The sequence below is a fragment of the Babylonia areolata genome, chromosome 20 (assembly GCF_041734735.1).
Source record: "Babylonia areolata isolate BAREFJ2019XMU chromosome 20, ASM4173473v1, whole genome shotgun sequence".
Classification (NCBI taxonomy): domain Eukaryota; kingdom Metazoa; phylum Mollusca; class Gastropoda; order Neogastropoda; family Buccinidae; genus Babylonia; species Babylonia areolata.
In genome coordinates this window covers 28,324,479-28,347,351 of record NC_134895.1, presented here as the reverse complement: position 1 = coordinate 28,347,351, position 22,873 = coordinate 28,324,479, and the positions used below count along the sequence as shown (strand labels likewise).

The 22,873-nt window shown below is 41.7% G+C and overlaps 2 protein-coding genes across 10 annotated transcripts in view; both read right to left on the bottom strand.

The window, feature by feature from the left end:
* The window catches only part of LOC143295370 (coiled-coil and C2 domain-containing protein 1-like), a 286,204-nt gene that overhangs the window by 67,721 nt on the left and 195,610 nt on the right, over positions 1 to 22,873 (bottom strand). For all 9 annotated transcript variants that reach the window (XR_013057010.1, XM_076607032.1, XM_076607028.1 and 6 more), the window contains 4 exons: positions 14,119 to 14,170; positions 11,282 to 11,381; positions 10,403 to 10,493; positions 8,915 to 9,055 (listed from right to left, as the gene is read on the bottom strand). Coding sequence is in view for 8 of the 9 variants with exons in the window: in XM_076607032.1 (XP_076463147.1) it covers positions 8,915 to 9,055; positions 10,403 to 10,493; positions 11,282 to 11,381; positions 14,119 to 14,170 (384 nt within the window). In the remaining variant the exon portion in view is untranslated. The remainder of the gene's footprint in view (positions 1 to 8,914; positions 9,056 to 10,402; positions 10,494 to 11,281; positions 11,382 to 14,118; positions 14,171 to 22,873) is intronic.
* Positions 1,098 to 1,869, bottom strand: LOC143295372 (uncharacterized). Its single transcript, XM_076607036.1, has one exon. It carries the CDS (start codon positions 1,618 to 1,620, stop codon positions 1,147 to 1,149), a length of 474 nt encoding a protein of 157 aa, XP_076463151.1. The 5' UTR covers positions 1,621 to 1,869; the 3' UTR covers positions 1,098 to 1,146.

Here is a 22,873-nt window from a genome sequence, read left to right as displayed (position 1 = left end):
CAGCAGTCATGCGATATGCACTGGCTCTGCAAGAGTTCTCATTTTCATTTCAACCAATTCCTGGTTCCCAGAACACGTAGGCTGATCTCTTGTTTAGGCCTATTTCAGGTCAGACTATTCCATATAGTTGTTTCTGGGATATTGATATGAAAAGAAAATTCAGTCATTTTCTGTTACCGCAGATGGGGGGGTATGTCATGAAATTCAGTCTCAGTGAGACTGTGTTGTTGACTGTAGGTGTTATTTTTATCTCATTGTTCATTGGCTTCTATTCCTGTTTGCTGATTGGATGTTGTTTCCCAATGTTGACTGGCCGGCATGTGAGTTTGGTGACTGGATGAGCATGTGTGGGCAGGTGTAGGCAGTCACTTGTGAAGCAGACAGCTGCAGATCAAACTGGTCCTACAGATTTGTTCTCGGTTGAGACTGGGCTGGCCGGTAAATATGTCTTTATACTTTATTTCTTCAAAAGCATATTAGAATTAGAATAGGAAAAAAAACCCTCTTTGAATTTTCAATGATAAATTTACTTGTGTAACTAAAATGAAGTTTAAGTTTGAAATAATGGAGAACGAATGTTTTGCGAATGTGATGGTGAGTTTCATTTGTGATGATATGCTTACTTACTGTAATTGATAAATATGAAAATTATTCAAATTATAAATGTATCATTAGCAACTGTATGGATGGAGCAAGAAAGTAAATTTGTTACCAGTGTAAAAAGCAGACAGCAATGGAGATGGAAATGAAAGCATGAAAATATAATGTATTATAAGATGTTAGATTTAATTCCCGCGCATGGGTTTCAGGGGAAAGAATACTGTCTGTGCAGACGCGGATGGGTGCACAAGCATTCTCGGCGGGGGAAGGCTGTGCTGTGTGTTGTGTGGTGTGGTTTTTTTTTGGTTTTTTTTTTGCCTCTGGTGACAGTGCTGGAGGTGGAGTGAGACTTAGGTCAGGCATGCCTACCCCCAATTTGCTTTTCAGGAACAGCACACATTGGAATCAGGGGCAGGGTGTTATTTTCAGGAACATCTCAGCAAACAAACAACAGTCGTCTGACAGCCAGAAGCAATGGTTGTATACATGGAAAAAAATGTAGGCTTACCTTTATTTACACTATGTACAACACAATTCAATGGATGCTCAGGAACGGGAGGACTGAAGAGACTTGTAGTAAGCACTCTTCAGTTCTGCCAGCTCACTCTTGCTGTAATTTCTCTCCACTGCTGAGCCTGGTCTAGACTTTGAAACAACCAAGTCTTGAAGGGTTTCGTGTCCCATCTTGCCCCGAAAGTCAGTCTGGTTTTTCCTAACAACAGAAAAAACCTGTTCACAGTGTGCAGAGGAGTGGGGAATGGTCAAGATTGACATCATGATCATGGGAAGCAGCTTGAAGATAGGCTTGCTGTCCTCCTGCAACTTGCTCATCTCCCCCCACGTGGCATCAACTCTCTCTGTTTCCTCAATGCACTGCCTGATGTCCATGCACTGATATTTGGCAAATTCCAGCTGGATGTCAGTCACTGACACTTCTGGTGGTTTCAGTCTGGGGAACCTCCTCAAGAAGTACTCAAGAGAGGCAAACTTGGTGGTCACCTGCTTAGCTGGATCCAGCATCTTCGCATGCTCCAGAAGTTCATCAGTCAGGGGCAGTTTGGTCTTGATGTAAAGACAGCTGGCCTTGAAAAACTGCTGCACACTGGCATAGAACTAAGCCACCCTCTCCTCTCTCAGGTCAACCTCCTTTGCTCTGGCAATGAACTCTCCAGGTCTGTCTCCTATGATGAGATCCAGGTTCTCTTTCATGTTGTATGTGGCACTGAACTCAACATCCAGCACCTGCTTGTACACCATGGCTGATGGTTTGACAAATCTTACAAGCAGCTCCCTCAGAAGACCTTCAAGGCATGCTTTCAGGAGATGCAGCTTTGGCTCATCACTCTGCAGCTCTGTGTTGACAACCTCAAAGACCTTGATCACATCCAGAAGAAACTTGCAGTACAGCCTGCTGAATGGTGACTGGAAGGTTTTCCTGAGCCTTTTGGTCTTTTCTTGTTCAATGGAGCCAACAGCATTCTTTTCCTCTGCCTTGAAGAAACTGTACAAAGCATTCCAATTGTCTATGAGTCGCGGGAGGCACTTGCCAACATTCAGCCATCTGGTTGAGACATGCTTGAGGATTTTGCTCTCCTGCAGGTCATACAATAGCTGCATGTCTTTGAAGGCTGCCTGATGCTTGCTGCTTTTATCCAGGTAGTAGTAGACCTCAATCAGAACCTGGTCAATACTCAAAGGTAAACATGCTGCACCTGAAAAAAAAGAAGATGGATGACTAAACAAAATGTGGACATGCAATATAATTATAGGATAAATCATCAAACAGAATAAATGGGCAGTGATGATTGTTAATGTGTTATGAAAATCAATACAATTAAAAACCAAAAACATGTACTAAAAATGGCTAATGACTCATGTAAGAAAAACATTGCTCAAGAAATAAATTACATGTATCAGTAATATTAACATAGGAAATGATTAATGGGACTGAGCTCTTTCAGAGAGAGAGAGAGAGAGAGTGTGTGTGTGAGAGAGAGAGAGAGAGAGAGAGAGAGAGAGAGAGAGAGAGAGAAAGAGAGACAGACAGACAGACATACCTTTCTCTGCTGCTGTATGAATAAGATGGCAAACACATCCAGAGAGGTACATCTGAGGGTGTTTCTCCAGTAGGTGCCCGTATACTCTTTTCTTCTTCTCCACCATGACGTTGGCATTGGCAGATCCCAAGGTTATGCAGTTTTCTCAAGGAATCTGATGTATGGTATCAAGCTCATTCTCGATGAGTGTGAAGATCTACTCACCTGCAATCATAGATAATGACAAAGACTACCAAAAATGGTTGTAAAAATTGGGACTTGATTTTTTAAAACAAGTTTGACTGGAATATTTTTTTCAATGCAAGAAAAATCCAAGAGATGATATTAAAATAGTTCTGGATGAAAATTAATTATCATATTCTCTTGTGACAAATTCTGTGCTCATGAAGATGGCACTACTCCCAGACAATAAGTGTAATTTCTGCAATGATAAAAAAGATGCAATTCTACATCATCCATGGAAGTGTAACCATATACAACCTTTCAGGACAGAATTTGTAAGACATCTAAAAGAAAAGTTTATATAATATATATACTGTGACAGACTTACCCTTAAACATTAATGATGTATGAGTGCTTCTAAGGACATAATAAAAACTGATGGATGTTTCTAATATATTTTCTTAATAGCTAAATTCTATGTATACAAATGTATCAACAAAATAAAACCAACACTACAATTACAAATGTTCGAAAAAGATCTCAAGCACGAATATGAATTAGACAAGTATGCTTTAACGTAACTACGGTGCAAAAATGGTCTCTATATTTTTATATATAACATAACGACACCATGGAACTATGCTATTGAATATGTACTGTTCTGCTTACATTATGTTGTTGTGGACTTGTCAGTATCTAGAACATCATTATGTCTTTACCCTGTGCCTTCTAATGCACAGAGTATATAAATTTTCTATCTGTAAACCTTTATCTGAGTAGAAAATGTTGAGAAAAAAACTCCAGTATATCATATTTATTGCGAAATGAGAGAAGTTTATGATATGATTGACACTGTGAAATGAGAGAAGTTTATGTAATGAATGGTGTCGTGTTTTATATATATATATATATATGTATATATATATTCTGTTTAGAAAGACTGCTAAATTCTACAAACATTCTGTGATTCTCATATATGATGATGAGGCACAGCTGTGGAAAATAAAATACACTCACCTGCTGCTGAACCTTCACAGACAGGAATGGCAAGAACATCTGATCGCACCTCCAAAGTCTCCGGCTCTTCTGTATGAACAACCAGCGGGAACAGTTTGGTGCTTCCCCTGTCATTACTCCCATTAGTGGATATGGTAAATGGTTTCTTATGCGTTCCTTTCCTGCGGCAGCGCTGAAACAGTGCCGCGATGTTGGAATCTGGAAACACTGACTTCACAGCTTTCGTCACTTTGTCGAGTGAAGCCATCGGTAAATTGAGTTCGACAACTAAGTCCAGCATCATCACTTCCACGTGAGCAGTTTGTGTCTCCAGGACACATTCCGTTGAGGTCAAGGCTGTAGCAGCACTTGAAAAAAATTCGGTGATCTTCTTATTTTGCTCCTGTCGTTCCCGCAGTTTCGCGTTGTTCATATGTTTGTCCGTTTCAACATGGCATCGGCGGTCATCTTGGCCACCCAATTTTACAGAAAAGTCAGTAGCACAGATGTCGCAAAATGCGTACGTCTCCTTTCCTCCCCGGTTTTATGAACGGCCACTTCTTAGAGTATTCCTTCCTGAGGGCTTTTTCTTAGGGCTAATAGGATCGTCCAACTGGAAAGTTTTTCTCTTCGACACCATCATGCCTCCACTTTCAAACGGTTGACCACTTACTCGCATGCGCATTAGTCTTGCCGAAGTTACTTCGCTGGTGACGGAAATCGAACAGGCTTTGACAAAATGGCTTCGGTACTGTTCGAACATTTCCAGCTTTTCACAAAGTGGACTCGGTAATATTCGGCAGCATTTCTGAAAGTCTTGACAAAGTGGTTCGAGAAAAAAAATATTACGGTTGGATTTTTTTTAATTTTCTGGGACATACAGCAAATAATCGTATTTCCGGGATACCCTGTCCATTTTATCAATTTTCAGGGACAAATACGGGCCCTCAGCAATGGTAGACATGCCTGTTAGGTGGACTGCATTCTGTGCTTCAATGTATGTGACTGGATTGACGCCCAGTTTGGCAAGTGTGTGGCACAGTGGTGCTGAGAGACTTGACAATTGAATTAATTTGCATAAATTTATACAGTGCCTGACTGAACTGCAGTGTGTGCAGACTAATCAAACTTAATTATGATGTTATGGCCACCTTTCACAGTGTGTGATGTATTCAGTAGTTAAACATGTGTGTAACTGTTTGCTGTCAGAAACTTGTATGTGAAAAATTTGTTTTCAATTATACTGTTTAAATCAAAATGTTGGTGTAAGACTGTAGAGTGAGAGAAAGAGAGAGAGAATACGAATAAGAATATTTATTGATCAGGCCCTAGGCCCATATCAAGAGAGGTTGAGTTGTTACATTTGCTGTCAATATGTTTCAGACAAGTAAAATGTTTTGGCAATGAAAACAATATATCAGTCAAATACACAAGTAAGGCACTTAAGCAAAACTATTGAAAGCATACTAATCAGTTGATGATTGTCTCACTTGTAATGCTTTATAAATGAACATAGCCAGGTTGTCCATGACTGTACTGTTTTCGTTTGCAGCAAGAATGAATGATTTAAAACTTGATGGATTATTACATAATTTTGAAAGCATGTATTTGACTAAGTTCTTTATATTTTGGAAAAAACAGTATAAAACGGATTTCTTTTTCTTGAACGGAACAACAAAACAGGCTGTTTAAACTATCCAACCAAACATTCTTACAGTAACGCAAGTGGTGAGGTTTCAAAGGGGAGACACCAAGTCTGAACCATGTTAATGCATTATGCACCTTAATGTGATGAACATTTGTCACCAAATATGAACTAATAGAAAGCGACGACTTGAATGAACTATAAAAAGAAAACCTGAGAGACAGAAAGACAGTGAGAAAGTAAAAAGGCACACGAACACAAATTCTCCCCTACTCTGTGGTTTATGACTCACATATTGCTGGTTTTCATTGGCAGAATGACACCATCTTTTTTACTCACTTGAGTCACTGCAATTTGCATTTTTGCTTGATTTGCTTTGTTTTGTTGGTAAAGAATTAAATGGCCCAAATTATTGTCAAAATTTCTTTCAAAGACCATTTATTAACCAGGCAAAGGCCTCCTATGGCCTTAAGAAATAACAGGCATGAGATTGGGAAATTGTGATTGAGTCTGAAAGGTGGGGACCTGGGGGCTGAAGGTTTTTCTCAATTTCAAACCATGAAATCTGCACTTGCTGGCCACCAATGCTGCTGAGGTATTCCAACCCACAGAAGACAAAAAATCAGTCCAATTCTTCCAAAACTGAAGTGTTTTTGCTTTCAAACCTGTAAAGTCAGCCTTGGGGACATGACTTTCAAAATCATGTCTCATGTGTGTGTGTGTGTGTGTGTGATTTCAATGCAACTCTCTGTGTGTATGTGAGAAAGAGAGACAGACAGACAGACAAAGATTGAGAATAGGGGTCGGGCTGGACATGGGAGAAAGAGTTAAAGTTCATGTGCATTGCTTTAAATACAGCTCTCTGTGTGTTAAACTCTTTGTGTCAGTGAGAGTGTGTGTGTGTGTGTGTGTGTGTGTGTTTTCAATGAAAATGTTATTAGCACACAAGTTTGCACTGTACCAATATAACTGACCATCTAGTCTCTTCAGCTGGAGTCTGTTCCACTGACATGCATGTGTGTTGGTTGAGGAAAGAAAGGGGGAAGTGGAATGACTGGAGGGAGGAGGGGGTGGGTCTGTGACTGGTTGTATCACTTTCAAGCAGTCAAGGATTCTCAGCTGGAGCTAGTGGTCAGTATCTTGGCTCAGTGCCAAAATTGCCACAGTCATTGACAGTGGTTTCATACCCCCACGCCCCACCCCTCCTCTCCCCCCTTCCCTCAGCACCGGTAGCAGACTCAAGAGAGAGGGGAGGGTTACATCAGCAAATCATGAAAGTGAAGTCTGCAGGAGTGGGGCGGGGGTTTGGGGAGTGGCTTTTTTCTCTCTGAAATCAACTGCTCTTCCGCTGAAAATAGTCCGCTGAGAGTTAGTTCCCCAGCATGGACTCTGTGTGTGTGTGTGTGTGTGTGTGTTCAGGGGAGAAAGAGAGACAGCAAGCGAGTGTGAGTGCGCACATGCGTGTGTATGTGTGGTTTCAATTCAACTGTGTGTAAACATGAGAGAGAGGGAGGCAGACAGAAAGAGAGGGGAGATGGTAGGAGGAAAGAACTGATGCAAGTTGTATTTGTGCATGCGTATGCACTGCTTTCAAATTCAATAGATCTCTCTCTCCGCATGTGTGTGTGTGTTTTCAATACAACTCTGTGTGCATATGCAAGAAAGCGAGAGAGAGAGAGAGAGAAGAGAGACAGAAAGAGGGAGAGAGCGACAAAGAGAGAGGGGTGAAGGTGGGAGGAAAAAGTGCAAGTTTGTATGTGTGCATATATGTGCATTGCTTTAAATACAGTTCTGTGTGTGTGTGTGTGTATTTTCAATCTCCGTGTGTATGTGTGCTTGAAAGAGAGAGTGTGTGTGTGAGTGTGTGCACGCATGTGCGTATTATTAAGCTCTGTGTGATTGTGTGAGCACTCATAATATGTGTGCACATGTGCAAGTGTGAAGGAGAGAGAGAAAATAAAAAACAGAATCTGTGTATATGTGAATGCATTCATGTGTTTTTTTTCAAAGAGTTTGTGTGTGTTGTGTGTGTGTGCGCGTGCGCGCGCATTCAATTCAGCTCTATGTCTGTGCGTGTGTGTGTAACTTTGGTAATCTGGCCAGCAAAAGGTCTCAAATCTAAATACACTGACTCTTGCCATGAACTGTCTGTACAGAAGCCTCGGCTGTGTTAGAAAAGGCACTGACAAGTTGCTACAAAGTTTGTTTCAATAGCAACAATGTTACTTGTGCATAGTACAGTGGCAAACGTTGGCAGCTTTTGCTGAATGAACAGAGGGTCAAGCAGATGTACCCACGGCCCTTGTGGCTTGACAGGGATGGAGATCGCGCGCACTGGTGTATCTGTGTGTGCGCACAAGTTTGTGTGTGTGTGTGTATTATTGTGAGCGCGCGCGCATGTCCGTGTGCGTGTGTGTGTGTGTGATCGACTGCATGCGTGTGCATGTGCGCGCGTGCGTGCTTTTCACAGTGCGTTAGGAAACTTTCGGACTTCCGATTTTGGTTCTCTGTTAAGTCACTGGATCGCCTCTCAAGGGGTCAACAAACAACGCTTTGGAAAGAGCACTCCGTTTTCATTTTTGACAGATCATCGGTAAGCGATATAGAACAGCCATAGGCTTTTTCTTTCTTTCTTTTTTTCTTCTAGAAAACGGATGCTCTGTTTTAAATGCAAATGTGAAAACAAATTTCCGTGCCTAGACTGAAGAGTTGCACCCATACAATCTGACACCAATCTCACTTGGCCTTGCCCGCGGTGTTCATTTTGTGAATGGCGTCGCCTTCCCGTAAAGTTATTTTTTCATTCTTCACTTCTGTTTTCACGATCTCATCTCACCAGACCCAGTTTCACTTATTATTCACTTCTTTATCGATCTCTGTTGCAAAAATCCTCTAATCCTTTGTGAGTTTTCTCATTTCGTCAACGACTGAAGACGATCGACGAAATCAGGTATCTTTGCAAGTCGTGAAGCCCCCGACCGAATACGGATAAGCTGAATGATGACAGAGGAGCAACGGAACACTTATTCTCAATTGGTTCACTTATCCAAACATGGGGTATTTTAGAAAACGCTGTGGGTTTTTCTTGTTGATCGGTCGGACAACGTACGTGCAACCTTCGTGGGTTGGAAAAAAAACCTCACCCCCCCTTCACCCCTCCGATTTTCTCAACGGATTTACACGAATCTCAAAAATGGCCTCTGGAACCAATTTTCAGTCTGGACTATAGTCGGAAAAATCTCATGCCTGAATAACAAAAAGCAGTTTCAACCAGGGGGTTCACCCCCTACACATCCCACTGGAGCTTTGCCCTTGCATCACAGGCCCAGGTCCCTGGATCCCCGTAAGGTTTTCAGTGCCTTTCCCAGCCTGCTTTTCTTTAACTGAAAGATAAATGCTGCATATATTATTTGTATTAGTCTTCACAGATTTAATGTTTCATGCACACTCTAACCTTTGAACCAACTGTGCGAATGAACTGGTCGATGACAAGCCACTTCTCTTTACTTTCCTCCACCTGTCGACCTTTGAAGGGGTCTCGAACTCTGACCTTCACCTCAAGTTTGCCTCCGACAGACTTTCGACCTTCAAGTAACTAAAACACAACAGAATGAGGTATGAGATAATACAGGGAAAAATATTAACAAGATACATATAAATATATATATATATGATTTAATCAACAGACTTAGTTTGGAAAAAAAAATCTGGGTTCATGCCTTTCCAACACACATACACACAGGGGAGTGATGGCCCAGAGGTAACGCGTCTGCCTTGGAAGCGAAGGAATCTGAGCGCGCTGGTTCGAATCACGGCTCCGCCGCCGATATTTTCTTCCCCTCCACTAGACCTTGAGTGGTAGTCTGGACACTAGTCATTCGGATGAGACGATAAACCGAGGTCCCGTGTGCAGCATGCATTTAGCGCACGTAAAAGAACCCATGGCAACAAAAGGGTTGTTCCTGGCAAAATTCTGTAGAAAAATCCACTTCGATAGGAAAAACAAATAAAACTGCACGCAGGAAAAAATATCAAAAAATGGGTGGCACTGTAGTGTAGTGATGCGCTCTCCCTGGGGAGAGCAGCCCGAATTTCACACAGAGAAATCTGTTGTGATAAAAAGAAAAAAAAGAAATACAAATACACACATGCCCACACACACAGACACTGTAAATAATATACTAATTGTGAGATGTCTCTAAAACAATTTTCCCTGAACCAGTCAATATGGTTTCTCACACATTCTTCTTTCTTTTCTTTTCTTTTTCTTTCTTTCCATTACACGACCAACATCGACTTGCATTTGTTGTTACTGATGCATGCTGGGTATTCTTGTGTCTCCATAACCCACTGAACACTGACATGGATTACAGGATCTTAGCATGCCTATTTAATCTTCTGCATGCATGCACATGAAGGGGATTCAGGCACTAGTAGGTCTGCACATATCTTGACCTGGGAGATTGGAAAAATCTCCACCCTTCACCCACCAGGCACTGTTACCAAGATCTGAACACAGGACCCTGAGACTGAAAGTTCATCGCTTTAACAACTTGGCCATAGCACCCATCAATTGTATCTATTCATTGCACTGAATCAGAATCTTTCTTGAAAGAAAACATACAAGAGTTGAAAACTAGAGCTTTAAGTAGAAAATTGGTTTTATATTTCTTTTCTTCTATTAAGTGTCAACATTATTATTAAACTTAAAAAATGAACTAAGCAATGATTCAAACCCATTAAGATTCAATAAAGTCTCGCTTCCAGATAATATTTGATAACAAAAAAATTCACTCAAAATCACATGCACAAGGGTGAATTTTTCATCTACTTCTTTAAACAGTTATCCTTATAATCAACACATGAAATATTCTCGCTGACACACTTGAAATGCTGATATTTATTTTCAATCCTATGGTGATACTTGTGTCTGAAAACTCACATCGAAGCTGTCATGAAGGGTACATTTAGATTCCAGAGCAGTCAGTTTCACTATGCCACTGCCAAGCAACTTGTCTCCCTTGAAAAAACCTCTGAAAGAAATCCAATCAAATCATATCGCTTATGACACAATGGGACAATCATCACAAAATAAAACCAGTCATAGAGTAAACAAACACTGTTAATCTTCAAATAAATATGATGAAATTAAAAAGACCAATAAAACACATCCTCCTCAATCACCATAAGTATTAAATGTAAATGACTTCATTGCCTCAAATGCCAAGGTGGCCAGAAATCCAAGGCAAAGCTGTATCATAATTCATTTTTCTGAAAATCTGCTGAAGTTTCAGCAATGGGACAAGGACCAGTCTGTTAGATTTTGCCTGGTAATCCTGTATTATTCACTAAGTACTAAAAAATAAGAAATGTCTTTTGGTAACTTATCAGAGCTGGCAAAGGTGTGCTCTCCAATTGCATGTACTTTACCCTGTATTTCTTCCTCTCTCCCTCTCCCTCTCTCTATCATAACAGCATATATTTGCTATATGTTCATGAGGGGACAATCTTTTTCTCCCTCTGTCCTCTGAGCAGGAAATTTCACCACGTGTGTACAGAAGAAAGTCATCTCCAACTCAACCATATTACAAATGACAAGCATGATCCAGACCAGACACCAATACTCTTAAAATAAAATATCAATGATATTCATATCTTAATACAGACATCCAGCCGTTAGCAACACATTCCTTTTATACAGACAGCCAACAATTATACATTTCTTTTAATACTGACATCCAGTAACAATACATAACTTTTAATATACACATCTAGCAACAGTACATATCTTTTGATATAGACATCCAGCAACTACACATACCTTTTCATATAGACATCAAGTTTTATGCCCTTTCTCTCCACAAAGCGTACAAAGCTTCTAGACTTGCGGTCAATCTGGAGTTTGAAAGTTTCATTATACTCTGAAACAAAAAGGGAAAAGATTTACAAACAAAAGTTAAACTGAACACAAAATAGTACAATTTACCCTCCCTTGGCATGACCGTATTCTCATTTAAACTTTTTTGTCATTATTTAAGCAAAGAATGAAAGACATATTCATGCAAGAGTGGGACGAGTCAGTAATGTCTAAAGATATATATCATAACTACAGACTGTTTAAAACTGGTTTTCAGTGTGAACAATATTTTGACTTTGTGGATAAAAAGTGTTTTAGGGACTATTTGGTAAAATTACGGCTTGGTTTGCTCCCAATAAATGGATCATTTTTTAGGAGAACATTCAAATGTAATTCAAATTACACATGTAAATGTTGTAATGTGGTCAAAGATGAAAAACATTTTATAAACAATTGTGTCCTTTACAATAACCTGCGGCAAAAACATCTGAACTCTTAAGGTCAATTGTATGTTCACTTGCTGAAGAATGGTTTTGTTTACAGTATTCGTAAACTGCGTTTATATATTTATTGCCCTGAAGATACGACAGGAATTCTGTGACAACAATGATAAAAGTTAGAATTAATTTACTATGCACAAGAAGCACTTTTGTTCTACAGGTTTAAGTTAGTACGTATTTTACATTTTGTTGTCGCTGCGTGATCACCATATTGTGTACATTTGACCTCTTTCTAGGGGCCGGAGGCCTGAAGAATAAAGTTTTTGTTCTTGTTCTTGTTCTTAATTGTTTTCCCAAGTTCTACCAGTAACATCTATTTAGACAATGGATTGCCTGTTGATGTTCATACTGTGCAGCTTGAACAACATCTGTGATGGCTGAACAATCCAATCCTTAAAATTATAATGAAGATATTCCGCTTCACCTTGACAAACAAATTGCATCTGAGGCATGATCAGAAGTGACATGGATCACTTTCTATAGCATCCCAAACAAACGGTTAAAAAAATTTGGGTGGGTGCAATTGATAAAATTACTGTGACCAAAAAACTATTGAAGTCTATAAAATCAGTCTGTAAAACCTCCAAAAGAAATTACATATCATGCTGGTCATACTGACTGAAGAATCCTCTTTTAGCCCCCAGAGCACAGACCAGCATCCAGTTATGCAACATATCTATTCCATTATTGACTCACTTGTGTGAAAAAAGTGAGTCTATGTATTAACCCGGTGTTCAGTTGTGTGTGTGTTGTGTGTCTGTGTGTGTGTCTGTATGTGTGTGTCTTGTGTCCCTGGTCAACCTTAATATTGTAATTTTCTCTGGAAATACTTTGTATGCCAATACCAAAATTAGCTTAAACATAGTATGAAAAAAAATCTTCACAGTCATATCAGTAACAGGTTGTAAGTCTCCCGAATTAAGCAACATTTCTGAATCATTAACGGTTTATTTCGTTGAGATGTGTTCTGAAATCCAAAAATTATAAAAACCACTTTCCACTGAGTTTGGTGGACTAGAAGGTAGATTGTGTTTGAAGACAACATGACCTCGTGTTTCTTGTTCCCAATCAAAAGGAAAGAAACAAATTCTGGACAGAACACTTTTAGTGATACTTACTACACCATCGACTTGTTTACTGCATATAAATATTAAAAAAGTGGCCATTGAATTAACTGGAGTGAACATAAAAGAAAAATTGAATCGATCGTTTCTTTGGTTTGTGCAGATCTAGAGATCTACAATGCGTTACGATGTGCTTGAAGGAGATGGCAATATCTCCTTTACTGCTGAAGTAAAAGAATCATCGAGATATAATAAAACACCCAAAAAACATGATTTAAACGGTGTTATTACGTCCACTACAATCACATGTATTTATTGCATGAAGAAGAAAATGTCAACGTTGCTTTAAGTTTTAAATGTAGTCATTTGATGTCAGATGTGCCACAGCCTTGGGGATTAGTCTGCTTGCACTGAAACTGAACATGCACGGTTCCATCCCACTGGCATGTCTTTTTCTCTTTTTTTTTTTTTTTAATATATTTTTTTCTCCCAAGTTTATTTTATATATCAAACTTAATACAGAGCACTTTTCAACGATTTTTTAAATCTTTTTTTTCTTCTCATGATTCCTTTACCGGATAAAGTGCGAAGCACAAGTGAGTCTTGAAGGCTTTGCCTCTTTTACATATATTTTGGCACAGAAAGTACCAGTGTTCACGTAGTAAAGACAATAAGACCTTTCGTGGTATGTTTTCATTTTGACTGTATAGGATAACTGTGACAGAAATGTTAATTCCTTGAATTTTTCATGATGTTGATGAGCAGTCAATAACAACTATAAAATGAAAAATGTTGATATCTTGGCTAAAATGTTCACTGTAAGGCAGAAATATGAATGCATATTGCCAATGAGAGAATGGACTGTGAATGTGGATGGTAGTGATGATGCAACAAAAAAAGACACATTGATGTAGGGTTAGAACACAACAACAAACCATACCCACCAGCTACACAGTGACATGCTTCCATGAAGATCAAATGTCGAGAGTGGTTTTGATCCTAATACCAACAACCATTCTAAATACTGAGGGATGAGACACCTTGTCAGCAATAAATACAACCTGTCTTCTTTTTATTTTTATAGTTTCAAATCAACTTAAGACACTGCCACAGATGGGAAAGGTTGCACAGACTGTATTACCTAAGTGCTGAGAGGGTTAAAAGGAGGTTTTATCACTGAATTATGAATTTATTTCTGTCAGGTATCTGTTATTCAGAAAAATCAGTGGGCACTCACCAGGGTTGATGGTGTCTTTAACAGTCGAGGTGTGGCCTGTTTGTGGCTCATCCTGCACACAACAGGCACACAGTCATGACTCCACACCTTGACACCACAACAAGGACAATCATGACTTCAAACCCTGACACCACAACAAGCACAGTCATGACTGCAAGCACAACTACAAGCACCCAATCATTACTTCACACCCTGACACCACAACAAGTAGCCAGTCATTACTTCACACCCTGACACCACAATGAACACAGCCATGACTTCACACCCTGACACCACAAGCACAGTCATGACTTCGCACCCTCACCACAAGTACAGTCATGACTTCACACCCTGACACCACAAGTACAGTCATGACTTCACACTCTGACACCACAAGCACAGTCATGACTTCACACTCTGACACCACAAGCACAGTCATGACTTCACACTCTGACACCACAAGCACAGTCATTACTTCACACCCTGACACCACAAGTACAGTCATGACTTCACACTCAGACACCACAAGTACAGTCATGACTTCACACTCTGACACCACAACAAGCAGTCATGATGTCACACATTCACACTGCACCAAACAGTCAAGACTTCACACCTTCACACCACAAAAAGCACACTCAAGACTTCACACAACAAGAAGCACAGTCATGACTTTACACCCTGACGTCGCAAGCACAGTCATGACTTCACACCCTGACACCAAAACAAGTACACACTCATTCGTCATTTCACACCAAAACAAGCACAGTCATGACTTCATACCATCACACCATAACACGCACACAATTATGACTTCACACTATGACACCACAAAAAGTAAACTCATGACTTCAAACCTTAACATCACATGAAGAACTGTCATGACTATGCACAATGACACCACCACAAAAACAGTCATGTCTTTAGACACTCACATCACAAGTATGATGTCATAAATTCATAACCTGACAACATAACAATCATCGTCATGACTTCACGCTCTCACATCACAACAAGTACAGTCATGAATTCATAACCCAACATCAGAACAAGCACAGTTGAGACTTCAACCCTGATAACCACAGCAAACACAGGCATAAATTTATATCCTCACACTACAACAAGTATAGTCATGACTTCACACCCTCACAACACAACAAGTCATGATTTCACATGCTCACAACACAACAAGCACACAGTCATGACTTCACATGCTCACACCACAACAAGCAGAATCCTGATTCAACACCCTCACACCATAACAAGCACAGTCATGACTTCACACCCGCAAATCAGAAGCACACAGTCATGAATTAAGAACCTGACAACAACACGCATTATCATGACTTCACATCCTCACACCAAACAAGCAGTCATGACTACAGTACACACATTCACTTCACAACAAGCACAGTCTGGACTTCAAACCCTAACACCACAAAAACCAGTCATGATGCACACCTTCACACCACAACAAGGACAGTCATTACTTCACACTCTAACACCACAACAAGCACAATCAAGATTTCACATCACAACTGGCACAGTCATGAAATCACACCCTGACACCACAACAAGCACAGTCATGATTCTATAACCCCACATCAGAAAACACACAGTCGAGACTTCACACCCTGATAGTCATGATTCTATAACCCCACATCAGAAAAAAAAACAGAGTCGAGACTTCACACCCTGATAACCACAGCATGCACAGTCAGAAATTTACATCCTCACACTAAAACATGTACAGTCATGACAAGCACTCATGACCATGTCCACATTACATAACAAGCAGTCATGACAGTGCACCCTGACACCAAAACAAGCAGTCATGAATTCATAACCTGACACCACAACAAGCACAGTCATGAATTGACACCCTCACACCACAACAAGCACAGTCATGAACTGACACCCTCACACCACAACAAGTACAGTCATGAATTGACACCCTCACACCACAACAAGCACAGTCATGAATTGACACCCTCAGACCACAACAAGCACAGTCATGAATTGACACCCTCACACCACAACAAGCACAGTCATGAATTGACACCCTCACACAACAAGCACAGTCATGAATTGACACCCTCACACAACAACAAGCACAGTCACTAATTGACACCCTCACACCACAACAAGCACAGTCATGAATTGACACCCTCACACAACAAGCACAGTCATGAATTGACACCCTCACACCACAACAAGCACAGTCATGAATTGACACCCTCACACCACAACAAGCACAGTCATGACTTCACACCCTCACACCATAACAAGCACAGTCATTAATTAACACCCTCACACCACAACAAGCACACACACTGACAACACAACAAGCAGTCATGAGTTCACACCTTCACATCATAGCATACACAGTCATGAATTCACACCCTCACACCACAACAAGCACAGTCATGAATTGACACCCTCACACAACAAGCACAGTCATGAATTGACACCCTCACACCACAACAAGCACAGTCATGATTTCACACCCCCACACCACAACAAATACAGTCATGAATTCACAACCTCACACCACAACAAGCACAGTCATGAATTCACAACCTCACACCACAACAAACACAGTCATGAATTCACACCCTCACACCACAACAAGCACACACAATGACACCAGAACAAGCAGTCATGACATCACACCCTCACACCACAACACAGTCATGAATTCAAACCACAACAAGCACCCAGTCATGACTTCACACCCTGACACCACAACAAGTACAGTCATGACTTCACACCCTGACACCATAACAAGCACAGCAATGACTTCACACCCTGACACCATAACACGCACAGACATGACTTCACACCCTGACACCACAATATGCACAGTCATTACTTCACACCCTGACACAACAACATGCACCGTCATTACTTCACGCCCTGACACCATAACAAGCACAGCCATGACTTCACACCCTGACACCACAATATGCACAGTGATTACTTCACGCCCTGACACCATAACAAGCACAGCCATGACTTCACACCCTGACTAGTTTTGTAAAGGACACAGGGGCAATAAACAATCACATCCAATATTCCTTCTCCTTTCTTCTTCAGTCCTTGCCACCCTTGGTGTTTATTTGCTTTTACCTCTTTTATTTGACATGCGTCTGAATTGTTGTTTGACACAGCAAAATATCTGTAGAACTAATTCAAAAATTCATTTGGATTAACTTTTCCCTCCCGATCATACCAAGTCATTCAAATCTTTTCATTGGTTGGAGCAACTATCCACAGTCACCAATAAAATGCTTACAACTGAGGCCATGGAAAATTCAGACAATTAAAGTTTTTGTCAGTATATTCTAAATTCACCACATCAACTTCTAGTTGCAACAGTTCCTCTTACTGTCTCCATCAACTCTGGACTGCATTTAATTCCATTACAAGTCTACCCATCACTCAACCCCTGCACATCCTAACTCCTCCACCTTGGCTCCTGCCCCACTTTATGAGGGATGTTGATTAAATATTTTCCCTGATTCATTTCCCATGGACTAAGAGGAACAAAACTTGGCACAATTATTTGTCTTCATAGGTACCAGCAAGGGTAATACACTTCACCCATTGGTTTGTGCAGCTGCGAAGACTTTACCTGTAGAAGTCTGCAGATTGTGCAAAAGCCATGACTTGACCTCAGAAATAAGCATTTCATCGTCTAGAAAGTGCTTGCACTTCAAAAATGACTTCATGGTTGGAAAGAGGTTGAAGTCAGATGGTACAAGGTTGTTAGAGTAAGGGGGTGAGGAAGGATTTCACAGCTGCAGGACCATGCTACAGTCTGGGGAACAAGCCAGTTGTGAACCGGGGCAGTGTCTTGCAGGAGTCAGACACCTTTGGTCGGCATGCCACGAACCTCAGTTTTGATGGTCTCCTGCAATATCTGCAGCAATGAAGTGTAGTATATCCTGGTGATTGAACTTGAACTTGAACTTGAACTGTACGATGTTTGAGGTCTTGTAAAAGTCCTGTTCATTGATCCGGGAGGGTTATTCGGCTGGTATACTGAAAACTTTGCATGCGTGGCTTATTGGCAAGACGGATTGTACTGGTCAGGTTTCTTCTTCCAGCGAGCATCCAACCTACTCTTGAAGGCATTTACAGAAGGTGCCAAGACTACTTCATCTGGGAGGCTGTTCCAAGTTTTGGTGATTCTTTCGCTGAAGAAGTGTTTCCTGGTATCACAATGGGTATGGTGCGGGAACAGTTTCATTGCATTTCCTCTGGTGCCTGCATCCGCAGGAGTTTCAAGCTTTGGTTTTTCGGTTTTGTAGATTCTGTGGACATATTTAAAGGTGTCAATCATATCCCCTCTGAGACGTCTGTGTTCCAAGCTAGGCAGGCCAAGTCAATCCAGTCTTGCTGGGTATGGCAGTTCACCGATTGAAGAGATCAACTTTGTGGCTTGGCGCTGCACATCCTCTAGTTGTTTGCATAATGTCTTATGTTGGGGTTGCCACACAGTTTGTCCATACTCGAGGATAGGCCTTGCTAGTGTCTTGTACAGCTGGATGAAGAGCTTGCAGTCTAAGAACTCAAAAGTTCTGAGGATGATGCCTATTACGCTGTTTGCTCCTGATGTGACGTTGTCAACATGTTGCTTAAATTTGAGGTCGTTGTTGACATGAACACCGAGATCCACTTACACCTCACTTTCTGCCAGGGGTATTTCTCTGCTGGTTCCGGTTTCAGCATCTGTGTGCTTCATATGGTACGTTGCCTCTGATTTCCTTGTGCGGAGTTTCATCACTTTGCATTTCTGTGGGTGGAATCTCATAAGCCAATCGTCTGACCATTTCTGAAGACTGTCTAGGTCCTGCTGGAGTGATGCAGTTGATTCTTGGTCATCGCTTGCGGCATACAACTTTGTGTCATCTGCAAATAGTTTGACAGTGCTTTGTACATGTTTTGGCAGGTTATTGATGTAGGTGACAAACAGGATTGGTCACACTACCTTGTGGGATACCGCATGTGACTGCAGCCTCCTCAGAGAAAGTTCCGTTAATTCTAACTCGTTGCTTTCGATCACCAAGGAAGGCTGCTATCCAGTTGAGTATTGGGTCTTTTATTCCGTGGGGTTCAACTTTGCTCAGCAGACGATGGTGAGGTACAGTGTCGAAAGCTTTTTGAAAGTTCATATACACGACGTCAATGTTGCTGCCGGAGTCAATGAGTCTAGTCCTGTCATTGAGAGCTTCTAGTAGATTGTCAGACATGATTTCCCCTGGACGAACCCATGTTGCTCCTCACAACGTAGCTCACTGCGTTGTTGGTGATTCATTATTTGTTCTCTCAGAAGTGTTTCCATTGCCTTGCACAGGATGCAGGTTAGGCTGACAGGGTGAGAGTTTCCTGGTTGCTGTCGGCTTCCTTTCCTCTTGTAAATTGGGGTGACTGTGGCTTCTTTCCAATCAGTTGGTGTTTCCCCACGGTCCAGAGTGAGGCGGAACAGATGCGCTATTGGACGTGCTAATGAGTCTGCAGCCTTGACCAACACCATGGGGTGGATTCCGTCAGGTCTGGGTGCCTTATTTGTTTATCAACCGCCATAATATCAGTCATCATTCTTATGCTGATGACACTCAACTCCAGAAGAGTGATACCCCTGAAAAATTGTTGTCGCTCTTGCAAGAAACATCCAACTGCTTCCTGGACATTCAAAACTGGATGACTCGAAATAAGTTACAATTGAACGCGGACAAAACTGAAGCAATGATCATAGGAACTAAACAAAAACTGTCTTCCATCACAATTGACACAATCAAACTTGGCAGTACATCCATCCCTCTTTCCACGTCAGTCAGGAACCTCGGTGTTGTCCTTGACAATACACTGTCCATGCAAAAATTTATCAGTCAGACATGTCAGTCCTGCTACTGTCAACTGCGACGCATCAGTGCCGTCCGGAAATATCTATCCACTGACGCAACATCTAGACTTGTCGTTTCTCTCATTCTCTCTCGCCTTGACTACTGTAACTCTTTATTGTCTGGTCTGCCTGCTTCATCCATTCAGCCCCTTCAGCGCATACAAAACTCTGCTGCCCGACTTGTCCTCAGAAAGAAAAGATCTGAGCACATCACTCCTCTTTTGCAACATCTCCACTGGCTCCCTGTCTCACACCGAATAAAGTACAAGATCAGCACTCTATGTTATAGATGCATTCACAAAACTGCCCCTTCCTATCTCTGCGGCTGCCTTCACCTCTACACTCCATCTCGCTCACTACGATCGGCCTCGGATCCACTCTGTTTACGCATACCCAGATTCAAACACTCGACTATTGGCCGCCGTTCTTTCTCTGTTTCTGGACCTTGCTATTGGAATGAACTTCCTTTTTCGCTTCGTCAAGTCTCCACACTCAGCTCTTTCAAGTCTGGCCTTAAAACCCACCTCTTCCCAAAATAGCCTCCCTTGCCTGCCCTTCCTTGTCTTTAGTTTCTGCAGTATTAGAGTTATGCATGCGTGTGAATGACTGGTGCGAAAGCGCTTTGATTTGTCTCTGCACAAGATCCAGCGCTATATAAATACCATTATTATTATTATTAAGGTATTGAAGTGCTTTTTTCACATCCGCTTCAGTGATGTTCACCTGTTGGAGTGTTTCCTTAACGCTGTACTCAGGAGGTGGTGGTAGGTTTTCCATTTTTTCCTGGGTGAAGACGCTGTGAAAAAAGTCGCTTAGTACGTCTGCCTTTTCTTTGTCAGTCGTCGTTTTCCTTCTGTCTACTTTTTTCAGATCTGCAATGCTTGACCTGCATTTGGTTTTCGACTTGACATATGACCAGAAGACTTTACTGTTTTTCTTTGCATTGGCTGCTACATTTTTCTCTCTACCTCTCTTCGCTATACGGCATGCTTTTCTGGCTTGGTTGTTTGCGCGTCGATATTCTTGTTTGTCCTGAGAATCTTGCGTTTTTTCCCATTTCCTGTAGAGTCTGTGTTTGTTTCGAACATGTGTTTGTTTCGAACAGAGTCCAGGGTTTTCGGGTCCATCCACTTCCTGGTTGTTCTTCCAGATCTCATCACTGTTGGGATGTGCTTCTCCACAGTTTTCTGGATCTCTTCCTTGATGGTTTTCCAAGTTTCTTCGACCAGTTTGTTGGAGAGTAGTTCATCCCAGTCTGCTTCAGCGAGGTCCGAATTTATTCCAGCATAGTTTCCCTCGTCAAACATTGTCTTCTTCCTTGCCGGTTCTCTCTTTGCGTATGAGCATGAGAAGCTGATGATGAGGGTCACATGGTCGCTTTTGCCTGGTCTGGCTTGTGTTGTGATGCTATCATCTCCTCTCTGTTGGTGAAGACTAAGTCGTCTAAACTGGGGTTTTGTCCTCGTCTGATTCTTGTTGGCTCCTTCTGGTGCTAGATGAAATATGCATCTTTGCTGGCTTTGAGGAATTTCTGCGCTTGGTGTTCCTTCCTGCAGGTGCATGTCTCATTTTGCCAGTTGATTTCTGGGTGGTTGAAGTCACCCATCATGAGGATGTGGGAGTGCTGTTTCTGTTTACCGAGATGTTTAATCAGCTTGTAGTTTTGCTGTGTTTTCTGGAGTGGAGCTGGGGCTTCTGTAGATTAGTCCAAGCAGTAGTTTATCTGAACCATCCAGACGGCATTTGACTAATATTTGCTCTTCAAAGTCGTTATCTCCAACTTCTATCTGGGAAGCTCTTAGGTTGCTGTCTACATATAAGCACACTCCTCATCCTCGCTTGTCTGTGAGGTTGTGAAAAAGGTCGTAACCATCTATAGCTACCTCACACTCCTGTACTGCATATCTTGCGTTCTTCGGTTTGACTTCAGTGATTCCTTCTTCTTCTTCTTCTGCGTTCACTCGTATGCACACGAGTGGGCTTTTACGTGCATGACCGTTTTTACCCCGCCATGTAGGCAGCCATACTCCGTTTTCGGGGGTGTGCATGCTGGGTATATTTTTGTTTCCATAACCCACCGAACGCTGACATGGATTACAGGATCTTTAACGTGCGTGTTTGATCTTCTGCTTGCATATACACACGAAGGGGGTTCAGGCACTAGCAGGTCTGCACTTATGTTGACCTGGGAGATCGTAAAAATCTCCACCCTTTACCCACCAGGCGCCGTCACCGTGATTCGAACCCGGGACCCTCAGATTGACAGTCCAACGCTTTAACCACTCGGCTATTGCGCCCGTCAGTGATTCCAATTACTGATGGTTTGTAAATGCTGATGAGGGCTTGTAGCTCACTCCTTTTGTTTAGTAAGGAATCTACGTTGCTGTAGATTCACATACATGATTTCAGGGAAGCGTTGGCCGTGTTGTTCTGGTGGTTGGACGAACATTTAAAAGCTGATGAAGAAGAAGAAGATGAAGTTTTAAAACTTTGTACATTGGGGATTGTGAGTTTCATTACCCCGAACCTCCCTTGGCTGCCTGATCCAGCGGTTTCCCGAGGAAGACCACGCATTTGTTGCGCCTCACCCACTTCGCTTTGTCATCCCCCGACGCCTGGGTCCTCTTTGCTTGAAGCTCATTGTAGAGTGCTGTCTCTACCTTGCGTTCAGCAGGGGGCAAATCCTTTCTCATGCTGATGCCAGAGATGGGGGTTGCGGTAGTACCTTTGGTTTCTTGTTCCTTCCTCTTGTTATGGTAGGCATGCACAGTCTCGTCTCTCTGTGTCATAGTGGCGAAGGTTAATCTCACTGGCCTTCGCATTCCTTCTCCTTCGGCTTGCCCAGTCTTCTGATGTCCATTGGTTGGT